The sequence below is a fragment of the Jatropha curcas genome, chromosome 9, assembly GCF_041381405.1.
Source record: "Jatropha curcas cultivar XTBG-Jc1 chromosome 9, XTBG_Jcur_1.0, whole genome shotgun sequence".
Lineage (NCBI taxonomy): Eukaryota > Viridiplantae > Streptophyta > Magnoliopsida > Malpighiales > Euphorbiaceae > Jatropha > Jatropha curcas.
The window spans coordinates 8,163,876-8,176,423 of record NC_143159.1 but is presented as its reverse complement, the minus strand read 5'-3'; the positions used below and the strand labels follow the sequence as shown (position 1 = coordinate 8,176,423).

Below are 12,548 nucleotides of genomic sequence, written 5' to 3'. Positions count from 1 at the left end.
GGTAGTTTTGTACCAAATATGCAGTAGCTGTTGTTACTTCCTGTAATCAGACAAGTGGTTACAGATTTCATCATTCAAATTTGTAGGTTGCTCCGCCTACCTATACCTGGCAGGTTTTGCTTACACAAATGTAGCCAAGAAATATAGATCTTTCTTCTTGGTAACAGTGCTTCAACTTCTGCTTACTTCCGTCAATTTACTTTGTTAAACACAGCCCAACGCATAAATTGACCATGACCTTCATTTAAAAAACATGCGGGGCAACTTTAATTTTTATATTGAGCTATTAAATAATTTATTTATAAAATTATATTAATTAAATATTTCAATTTATAAAATTATTTTATTAAACATTTAAATTTATAAAATTAAATTGATTAAACACTTATTTGATAATTAAAAATTATTACCACAAATATTATGCTATGTTTCAAGTGAATATTGTATATAAATACTAAAAACACAAAAATTGTTATTGTTAATATGAAGGGTACAGTGTTACTAAAATTTGTAATTTTAAAGAATAATAGATCCTTGCAAAGTTTGGATTTACAAAATTTTTATAGTAACATACATGGACAAATTTATTGATGGTCCTTAAGACACAGTCAAGGTACACATGCATAGCACATGCATGCATACATAATATATGGTCCATAATATCATGTACGCCGATGACTTCTTCCCAATCACAGCTTGGTACTGGAAGACAATAACTGTCTACGTGGCATGCTGAAATTTTCCAAGAAATGTTGCCTTCCTTGCAGAACGACGAATGAGGCCAAAGTTGAAAATTGAAACAATAGAAAGTCAAGAAACAAGAATTTGATTGTAAACGTCAATTAGTGTTCACCTCATCCTTCTTTACCGCATGAGCGCAGTGTAACTTCAAAGAAATTTAGGTTTCTAATTTATTTGTGAAATTACATTTCTCTCCTCTTTTTCCTTTTTCTTTTTTGAAAAAAAGCATTACAAATTTTTGCTGTCGCCATGGAAGGGATGTTTGTCCAAAATTGGTTAAAAGTTGGAATATTGAGTTTCTTGCAAGGCTGTATAAGGATCGGAAAGGTAATCACTCGTCTTTACAGCATGATTTGACAGGGTTTTAGGCTTTCTCTGACTCTTCACTTTTGTAACTACTCCCCATGCAGGTGGGTGAATATTAAACCTGCTGCTAATGCAGTAACAATGGGTTGACATCTCTTATCAATCTATTGTAGCAACCTAAGTCGCTGTTTTACCATTTCTAGTCATTTGATCATAGTCTCTGTAAAGCCACAAACAAATATCTACATGGTTCTCGAATAGCTGCATATGGTTGGGCGAGAGGGATGAGCTTCAAACCACGTTAGTGCTCGATCTAGCTATCCTCTGAGCTTCTTCAAGGTCCTTCAGAAACCTACATTTTCCGATCATAGCAAAAGAAATGACTCAGTTAAGTGAGAAAAAAAATTTTACAAAACTTGAGGATAATGTAGCTCCCTTTTAAACCTAAATACAATCCCTCAAAGCAAAGAGAGACTAAATAGTTGGGTTACGAAATGCAGCCATGGAAAATTATTTAGGATGCAAGATTATTCTGTCATGAAACATAAAGGCAAGATTGATAAAGGAGGAACATTGCAAGCACAGCAATTTTTAACTTCTTTTCAGGTTATTACATATATATCCACTTCTTATCACAACAATAAGCATTATACCTCTTTGAATTAAGAACGACAGAACCACCAAGCATGAAACGAATTCCAGAATTGCTGGCATTTTGCAAAGCAACAGAGCGAGCCTCCTCATATGTTGTCCCACCAACAACAAAAATAATTACATCCTGTGGCCTGCACAAAAAGGTATTGAATCCAAATATTGGTTAGTTTTCCATTTTATAATACACAACTGGCTTTCATTCTCCCACCAAGACAATTATATTTAATTCCATAACATAACAATATTAAAAGTGTGTTTAGCATTGCCCTTTGAGCTGCTGTTAGGAAAAAGCATTTATAAAGGTCTTTTTAAGGTGATTTTCACATATACTTGTCATAAAAACTATGAAACAGCTAAACAGCACTCCGGAATTGTTTTTTCCAATATCATCTAAATGGGATTTTTTCTGGAAAAGCAGTTTCAACCATGATGCAGATCTAATCTTTTGAGTATTTATGACAACTGAGAAAGACACAGAATTAGGGCAGTTCAAGAGGCAGAAAATAAGCAATAAATTGAAAACTTAAACAAGACACACTACTGTCTTCTAGTCAAGTCATAAATAAATAATCCAGTTGATGGGATCAACTGCTAGTGAGTGCCAAATTAGTGTAAAGTGCCCTAATGCCAGCATCTGATGCAGTATATTATGCAAGACATCAAGGTGCTGAGTCATTGCACACAATACGGTTAAGATAACCTTTTAATAACATACAAAGGGTTAAGTGACAATTGTCCCATCCAAGTGTTCAAGCACTCTTGAAAGCTAACTTCATTTGATGCACAGGCTATTATACTTGGCCTAACTGGATGGCTCAGTCACAATTAGATATGCCTCTAACAATTAGGCCCGAAGTTGGTGACCTTTAACATGACCATTATAATTTTCTCTTGCATTTTTCTTCAAGATTCTGGTTAAACCATTAGAAATCATGAAAGAACTGTTATTTACAATCCCTTCAGATCTCTCTAGCTGTGTGTTTGTGGTTGAATGAAGAATACTAAGATGATGTGCTAACCATGTCTACTGACAACATAAATATGATACAAGTGCAGAAAAAGAAATAAAGATATCAAACATTTTAAATTATTGAATTGACTAATTAATCATCAGCTTATGCTTGACTTAGAAAAGTACATAGAATTGCTAAGTTTGGCATCAATTTGCGAATCTAACGCCTACAGCCCATCAATACAATTTGTCAGTTGATATTACCTACCTCCCCTGTTGATAGTGATTTCCAACAAAAGGGTAATCCACATCTCTCATCCGCCCTTTGATTATGCTTTCCATGGTTTGGAACTGAAGAGGCTGGTGCTGGGTGTATACATTTTCAACGCCCTACACAAAAGGTGGAAAAAACAAAATTTTGAGGCAACTAGATCTAAATTCTGAAGGAGATCGAGTGTGTGTACAACTGATTTTTCATCTCAAACCTTCAATCCACGGGCCATGTTACGAGCAATATTCAAAAGATCCCGGTTCCCATAAAGATCCCCAGTTCGCTTATCCACACCGGCTTGCTTCAGGAGGAATTGGACAAGCTGCCATTTCATGTTTATCAATTATGTCAAAACCAAGTAATGATCATTGATCAATAATTCATTTGATCTAGAAACTGTAGAAGACATAAGATCTCTTCATATAATTGTAGCCTGACTAAGATGCATAAGGTATAGAAGTCTAACAACAATTCTAAGCAAAATAAAGCATCTTAAGTTAATGAGACAGTCAAATTCAATGTGTTTGAACTGTATTCCCCAACTGCCCAAAAGCAGCTAAAATTAATGAGTAAATTTCATCAACGGTAAAATCTTATCTTCCTATGAGGGACAAAGCCAAAATGTAAATAGAAGGGGGGCAAACTATATAACACATAAGTGAAGGAGGGCAAAGTGGTTGGAGTGCTTTGGAAAAAGTGGAGAAAGGAGGGATCGAACTTTGAGTAGCTTCATTCCTGCCTGTTATCATTAATGAATAACATACCTGATGATTCTGATCATTGATGGCCCCTAATATGCATCAGTAAACATTTTACTTGTATGATACCCAGGGTTTTATTTTGTAAAGAGAATATAAACACAAACCAAAATATGCAGATAGGTAAATCCAGAATTGATAGTTACCCCAGGCTTGTACTTGGGAGATCGAGAAGCCAGTTTGTTGAAAAGCTGCATTAATTGAACAGGACTCTCCTTCTCATAACGCAGAGCATATAACATCACCAGGCGTAGACGGTCAATATCAGATAGACTTTCATTGTTTAACAGATTAGTCACAGCCTGCAAAAATGTAATTAAGAAAGGTCAGTCAATATTCACCATTTGCATATTGTTTCCAATTTGTAGCTGCAAAATGAACGTTAATAAGTTGATCTCAATGAAATTAGATACCAGGCCTAAATAGATCTGCAGGCAAGTAATCATTGGTCTAGTATAAAAATATCTATTGCTTTACTTGTGTTTACAAGAAGGTAAATTTTCTGTTTGTATCCTTAATAGAACATAAAGTTCTTTCAATCACCCAAGTGATATTGTGTATTATATTTCTTCAGGAACCTAAAATCCATTACCTCCTATCAAGTAAGGCTACAAACACATTCTTGACTTTCAAATTCCAGGTATCCTCTAATAACTTCGGTCTTCTTTTCAATTTCCCACTGAACGCGTCAAGCTTTTATATAGTTTTCAAAATGTTTAATTTTAAATCTACCAAAAAAATCAAACATTTATACACGTTTTCAAGTTTGGCCAACTAACTCCTTGTTAAAAAATTATTGAAACTGGCTCCTGCATATAAGCATTGTGTTTGTGGTCATATGTAACAGTGACTTTCACTTAAATCCATGCAGAAAGCACACAAAAAACAAATAGATGATTCATATGCATAACCTCAAAAGCAGCGCCCTGCCCACCATTACAAGCCAACTCCTGTTCTGTTTCTGAAACTAGCATGAGTTTTCGCTCTTCAACTATCTTGCTCATTTCTGTTACCAATGTCACATGCTTGGAAACATTGCCATGCATTTTACGGTACTCGGGGTAATTGTCAACAAATTTGGCCATATCCTCTGCGGAAATTCAAAGCATTTACAGATTTATTGGTAAAACAAGTTAATAAGCTAGTTGAAACTAACAAAATTTCCAATGATCTCTGAACATTGCCAAAAACGAACCTATTGTCTGGAGGTTCTGGTTACTCTTTGCAACTTGTTGAAATTCATCCACCATCCGCTTGATATTCATTCCAATATCTCCAAAATTTTCATACATGTTAGCTTTGAAAAATGCATCTTGCTCTGATGATAGCACAACCTCCTGCAAGTATGGACAACAGAAAGTTGATACTTTAAACCACCAAAATTTAGTAATAACTGAGGTAAAAGTGTAAATCAAATCAACCTGCTGATCTTTCGGGAATTTTCCAATACTTCTCAAATCTACTTTGTTGTCCTGAATTCCTATTAATTCATGAACCATAGCCTGCAAAATAAAAGAGGATAATCACGGAGCTGCACTATCAGTGTAACACCAAAATCATTTGAGAACAATATTCCACATATGAACTGCCAAAAATCACATATCAGAGTCACAGCAATAGTTACCTGATAGGTCCACTGATTCAGCAAAGGTGTCACAGGGTCATCCCTTCGATCAACTATAAGCAACAGAGGAGAAACTTCTGTTCGCCTGAAATCAAAGAGGCCACTTTCCTGCTGGTACATCAACTTCTGTAATACCACAAATTAAAAAAGATATCAGATTCTGTGATATCGAAATTCAAGGCACATGCATGGTGCCTTCAACACCACTGGGAAATAATTGCAGTAATATGGTATGATTTACATAGATACATATAAATTTACACGTATATGAATCTGGATGCAAATATAATGCAAAAAATCAGCTTTAACAAATCCTGACACAATTTATGCATTGAAACAGTCTGTTATAAGAACAGAATATTTTGTGTCCACGCATATATCCTTCACCTGATTCTAAGAAATGAAACTGGAAAATTATCAATGAGAACCTGTAGTTTCAACTCGAGAAAATGGTTTTCATAGCAGCTCAAGAAATGTTTGTATGCAAATTGCATCCATGTCACATCTTTAGTCTAAAATTTTACTTACTGCAGTTTCCTGTGCTATCCTTTTTGCAATATCAGAGGTTCTCTGATATCGAATAACAGGTCTTCGCTTCAATGCCAAAAAAACTGTTGCAATACCATCAACGACTCTATCGCAGAAATGTTGCAAGCCAGAAGGATCCACAACTGCTGGGAGCATATAAAAGTGATTTGAAGGAATATTCAATGTGAAATGATATGGATCAACTGCAACAAAGTCTGCATAAAATTCCTGCAAATTTAATAGGACAATTACATCCAAATTTAATCCCAGATCAAGGACTGAATAAATAATGTGGCATTTTGCAACAGCTAATTAACAGTCTGCATATGATTTTGCTGGAACTACTGTAGAATTGAAAAAGTACAAAATGATAATTAAACCAACACTTTGTATTTCTGCATCTCTTATTTCATAGCCTTCATCATCATGCAACATTCCAATAGCTTTGAATGGCAATTGTCTTTGACACATCGTCAGAGGAGCATAAAAAGTTGTTAAAAATGCTCCATCAGGTGCAGGAATCTAAATCCGTCCAAGCAGAAATTGATCATTTTCTTTCAGGGAGCTTAAACTAGATTTCTCGTGCATGTCAACTCTGCAACCTAAATATCAGGTAAAGTGGCTAGCAGGGCCAAGCCTGATCACTATGCTGGGGCGTTGAGATCAACTAAGATATAGGAGCCAACACTCAAGATGTGTCAAAGCAGTGAGCCACTTCTCTCCATTAGTCATTGCAAAGGATTGTAGCTTCATATTAACTTACAAGTTTCTCCAATCACTGATTATAGTCCAGGAATTCACATATTAAAGGATATTTTTCTCCTTACTTATGTCAAAGGCTCCACTCTACGAATTACTAACATGCTCAAATACCTTTTGAACAGGATTCCTCTCCTCAAGCACTTGCCATCTCATTTCTTTATAGGTAGTCAAATTTAATGTTGGCATTGCATAATTACATCAAATTCGCAGTAACCTAATTGTTCCTACATCTTTTTAAGATATATTATACTATAAAATGCTGTTACTCACTTACTTCAACAGAAGCATGATCCCTGGGTTTTGGGAGAGAAAGAAAAAGGAAGGAGGCTGGGGGATTGAACCAAAGTTGCTTGCGGACTAAATTTCCAGTATGACCATTACAGGAGACTTAGTTCTTTGGTTGTGCTTACTGTAATTTTCTTGCATGACAGTTGATTCAACCATGTCAAGTTAACATATATCAAGCATGCATACAGGCGTAGACGTACTAGTAGAAACACATACACTAGAGGGAAAAAAGCTACAGATAAGAAAGAACTGAGAAGATATTTAATAAAATAGACAAACATATAATTTCATATAAGCAGAAGCGTCAATAGCAAGTTACCTGAACTTGCTGTACAACTTCCTGCTCATCTGAATCAGCTAAAATATGAATCTGAGTATCCTTCAACATGTTGGAGAAAACTGTAAATGGAGCATGTAGATAAAGTGAATTTGGCCCAACAACCAACAATTATGAATAAAACTTTAGATATTAAGGGATCAAAATGAAACTGTGTCACAAGAGCTTACATAGGTGATACTCCCCAAATCTAGGATTAGCCAGTTGGCGACGTAAGTGCTGAATATTCTCCGATGTAGGGCGAAGGAAGTAAACTGCTTTCAAATGCGACATTGATTCTTTCGACTTGGAAATGGAATCTACCAATTCTACCAAAAAAACTTCCTTCTGAAGAAGCTCTGATTGTGAATACACAACACTTACAACACTAACCTGAAACTCATAAACAACATAAAAAAACCCCATCATGTTAGCATTTTATACACAAATGATATTTGCTAAGCAAGTTAATAGTAAAGGTTAAAAAAAATCAGCAATCAATTCATAAAAGTTCAAGGCCAGCGCAAGCAAGAATGGCATAGCTATTCTATAATGCACATTATCTGGTGCACGTCTAAAAATTCTTACTAAGAGCAAGCAACAAGGGTTTTGTGGGGGATACCATGAAGAAAGACATTCTTGATACCAGAAAACTGTTTAATTTGAGACTTGCAGTGTCAATTTAAGGAAATAACAGTTCCCCAGAATGCCATTTGACAGTTCCATACAATTTTTGCTTCTTTCCACATCATATTGATTCCAGAAAGCCTAAGAACTTAAGAACTACCATTTCTAAACCTTCAATTATTTATGCAGATCAGTCTCTGTTTTAAACACAATTCTCTATGAACTCGGTTTTGAATAGCAACCAATTCCCATATTGTGCCTGATAATTTGCTTTGGTTCCTTAATTGCAACATTATCAACTAAGTTTTTAAGTGAATTAAGCAAATTATTAAGAGAAAATAACAAAAACAAAGACAAAGGATAAATCTATTAAGAAATTAATGAAGATGAATGAAAAAGAGATTACCGTTTGGGAATCGAGAATGAGAACTTTCATGCCGGAAATGTCCTGCAGCATCCGGTTTATGTAATCTCGTACTGCCGATACCAGAACCATCTTGCGGGACCAGGGTCGATTAACCGTTTAGATCTACGGGCGTGCTTTTCCTGATGATGATTGCTATTAGGACGTATTTGTATGTTTTATTCGAACTTCAAAGTGAAGCTGAGGAAGACCAAGACCATGTCAGATCTGCGAAGAGGGAAACTGGAATGGTAGAAACGAGACCGATAAAATAGAGAAAGCACAAGGATCAAAACGCACCGTTTATTTATACAGTGTGTGGCGCCATTTGACGCGCCAACAATTTGCTGCCAGCATGAACCTATAATCTATACATTTTAAATACACTAGCAGCTGGATCAATTGCATTAAAATTGAAAATCGAACTGGCTATGAATATAGACGAATGAAATTTACAAGTTATCAAGGGTTATACAAGATTTTATAACAGATCCATCAGATAAAAAAAATAGAGAACTCACAATCGCGAAAGACAGTATTATCGCCTCGCTGTGAGAGAACAAAGAACTGAGAGATCATGATTAATAGCTGCTGCTTTTTCTTCCTTAAGGTTTCCTTTCTCTCTGTCTCTGTGAACTAAGCTTCGGCGATTTGTTCTTGTTGTTTGTAATCTGAAAGTGTAAATGCCCAAAACGAAAACAAAAACAGTATTTGTAATTATAATTCGTAATTTAATAAATTTAACAGGAAAACGACCATTCTTCGGTCGCTAATGTGCTGTCGTTTGACTATTGCTTGCAAAATGGTCACAACCATCACGGATACGGACATGATAATTTAAAAGTTTACCCAACTAAAACCACTTGATTATGATAATTTTCATGTACTAAAAATAACCATCTGATTGTCACAAGGTCAGCCCCTTACAATTTCTTTCCTTTCCCGAACCACCAAGAACCCATTTCTGGGTTTTTCCTCTCCAAGACCTTCAATTTTATACAAAGTTTGCAAAATTTGGTGGAGAAATTGTGAAATTGAGTTCAAAATGAGAGGAGGGGCTGTTCTTGCATCGACCAGCTATGGGTGATGAAGGCGAGAGCATTCTCTCTCTAGACTCTACAGGTCAATTTGTGGTTCGATTAGATTCGGTCCGGTTAGTGCCGATTCGACTTTTTTTCACCGGTTTCATTCGGTTTTCTCATGGTTTGATCCTTATTCAATTATCTCTCTATCAATATAATTAAAATATTAATGAAAAATTCCTCATTAGCTAGAATTTCAATTGTTTGGCTTTTTGATTTAATTTAAATTCAATGGATTTTTGGAAATAATATATATATATATATTTTTGAAAGTAAAACGGAAAAAATGCATTAAGAAACATGATAATAAGAATACAAGCATCCAGGAATAGAATCCCATACACTTAAGCTAGCATAAAAATAGGGCACTCAAGCTGAACTATGAGCTCATATGTTTACTTGCCTTTGAAGCTAACGAACAGAAATGTCGCTTCAACGACTAAGAACACACCTACAATCATTAACAAGCTTATCAAAATCCGATAAATCAGTACAGGTAGAGTGAAGATAATAGACCAGATGCTGACAATCACTGAAAATACATCCACCAGCGTCCATATTCTGCTCAATTCAAACAGGAGTTGTCCGCAAAGGCATCGCTTCTACTAAAGGTGGATCGTCATGAAGGTGAAAAGAACTAGATATGGCTTTAATAAACAGACCTTCTTGACTCTCAGACACCTGACATGCATTGTGCGGGAAACAAAGAACCATCCACAAATGCAAAACCAAGTTACAGCAGCATTATTAAGCATATAACTAGTTAAATGTCGACCTTGAAGAGTACTACAAGAAGCCATAGATGGGTCACCAAGCAATAACAAACTGTGATTATTAGGATTAGAGGTATCAGATGCTCTTTGCAAGGAACTACAATATCTATGATCCTGCATGGCTTGATTAACACAACGTGAAAAATCAGCAAGAGTAAGAAAATTAGTGATGCCAAATGCTTTGGCTGTTAGAGAACCATAATTTCCATGCAACAATCACAAACGTAGCAGTTCTCTCTGAATCTGAAGACTAAATCACCTGAGAATAGAATTGCTTAAAAGAACAAGGCTAGTTAAGAATTGAAAAATTGAATGTTCCCATGCTTCAATAGCCTTAGGACACTACAAAAGAATGTGATCCAAATCCTCCACCCTATTACAAAAAATACAAAGCATATCAACATCAACCCCCTTATTGAAATAAATTACTTTTTATTGGTAATATGCCTTTCAATGATCTCCATATAAAATCTTTAGCTTTTGGAGGAACTTGGATATGCCATTATTTATGCCAAAAAAAATTATCATGAACCATAGAAACATAATTCCTTAATAATTTAAGACGTAAATAATAGCAAGATTTAACACTAAAAATGGGGTATTTCATATTCAGATAAACAATTAGAAAAATCTTCTAGATTAGATCTTCAGCAACAACAACCCACAAAAGGAAAAACATGAATGTATATGATTCTACATTATTTTTATTTTATTTTATGTAAACAGGACAATGAATTATAGAGATATAGACTGAGGATTATTATTTTTATTTAGGGTACTGACTCTTAAATCTATCGATAACTACCATATGCAGATATTCACCAACCTTATCCTATATAACTAACCTAACTGCTTCATGTTATAATCTATTTTATTTTATCAGTTAAATTCTTACGTGGATTGCATGCAACTATTAAAATTTTAGGAGTGTTATTTTATTGAAATATTGAACATATTAAACTCTAGTAATGATCATAATAAAATATAATTAAATTAATTTTACACTAACTACAATAGTTTTTCACATGTTAATTAGAAGAGTTATCATATTTAACATAATTAATAAGTCAAGTAGAATAGCTTATTAAAACTTTTTTCCTCTCAAAAAAAAATTTTAATCAGTTATTCAGTTAGGTATTCTTTTTTTTAAAAAAAAAAAAAAAAAAAGCAAAACCAATATTTTTTTAATAAAAAAAACAAATTGATTCTGTTGGTCAATTTAATTGAGCAAAATCGAATAATCTTTGATTTGATTCAATTTTTTGGTTTGAAGCGAACTCTCTGCGTGCCCTTACCGTAGGCTATGGGTTATTTTGATTAGCCAAAAGTAGTTATTCAATGTACTACTCCATTAGTTTCAGTTGAACGACAAAACCTGTTTATACAAAACCAATTAGCTTTAAGTCCATCACTCATTTTATTATAAGTTTTTTTATTTCATTATTATTTAACTTGAGATTCATTTCCTAACGAATATTATTGGCTAAATAATTGTAATTTAAGCTATAAATTTTAAATATAAAAATTATAAAAATAATGATAAATTTAAAATATTCAAATGATTAGTTAGTTAAATGCACCCTTAATTTACACGCATTATCCAATTTATTTATTTGTAAACCACCTGTATCCGGATCATATTATGAGTATCGACTAAATTCGGTTTAAAATTTAGTGACAGTTAAAGCTCTTCATCTCTCTCTGGAGGTGTGTTTAATGGGATCAAACCTGAAAGCTTTTTCCACATGCGCAGCCTGCGTTACCAACTGAACCACAATCCATAGGTATCCAATTTATTTATTAATAGTATATATATTTAATTTTTTTAAAAAAATAAATATTATAATTTCATTAAAAAAATGTCAATCAATATAAATAGCCAATACAAATTATATACTAATCAAAAATGATATAATTAAATTAATCAATAGATCAAATTAATTGTAAGATATAGATTTAAAATTTTTATTGGTATCTTCACGTGGATTCATGTGTCAGGACAATAGATATGAAATTATATAAGGAAGGTGAAATTAGATGTTAGCAAAGCAACTGCGAAACCATGTCGGGTCAAAATTATTTATTAGTAGGATTTAAATGTTAAGCTATTCGAGTAATGCTTTATAAAATGTTAAAAGTTAAACGTTATATGAGTTAATAAAACGCTATTTTATACTAATTCAAATATTATGTTACTAAAACACTATAAAAAATAACATTTAGTGTTTTGACTAATAAAAAAGCTAAAAGCTACTTAAAAAACTATACTATTATTGAACACAATCTTCGTCTCATTTAGATTTTCGGTTGCCTATCTTAATATGTGATACCTAATTATATTAGTATTTTCTATTCAAATACTAGGAAAAAAAAAATTAAAAATTCAAATACCAAAGGTAATATTTTCATAATAGCATGTATTCCCAATCATGTCTTCTTGACAAGAGATGCCACTACTCGAGC

The 12,548-nt window shown here is 33.8% G+C and overlaps 1 protein-coding gene across 7 annotated transcripts; it reads right to left on the bottom strand.

Annotated features, from left to right (window-relative positions):
* Positions 1 to 1,013: 1,013 nt before the first annotated feature.
* On the bottom strand, positions 1,014 to 9,272 carry VPS45 (vacuolar protein sorting 45). Of its 7 annotated transcripts, none has more exons than XM_037637668.2 (15): positions 8,752 to 9,272; positions 8,531 to 8,598; positions 8,234 to 8,458; positions 7,392 to 7,593; positions 7,204 to 7,283; positions 5,835 to 6,062; positions 5,307 to 5,432; positions 5,104 to 5,184; positions 4,878 to 5,019; positions 4,594 to 4,772; positions 3,829 to 3,984; positions 3,139 to 3,246; positions 2,922 to 3,043; positions 1,701 to 1,832; positions 1,014 to 1,399 (listed from the first exon to the last, which is right to left on the bottom strand). In XM_037637668.2, exons 3-15 carry the CDS (start codon positions 8,321 to 8,323, stop codon positions 1,339 to 1,341), a joined length of 1,707 nt encoding a protein of 568 aa, XP_037493596.1. In that variant the 5' UTR covers positions 8,324 to 8,458; positions 8,531 to 8,598; positions 8,752 to 9,272; the 3' UTR covers positions 1,014 to 1,338. The 7 variants fall into 7 exon arrangements, with proteins under 7 accessions (XP_037493596.1, XP_089582216.1, XP_020533042.1 ...); XM_089726090.1 differs by having other exon boundaries at positions 8,234 to 8,431; XM_020677383.3 differs by having other exon boundaries at positions 8,531 to 8,591.
* Positions 9,273 to 12,548: the final 3,276 nt, after the last annotated feature.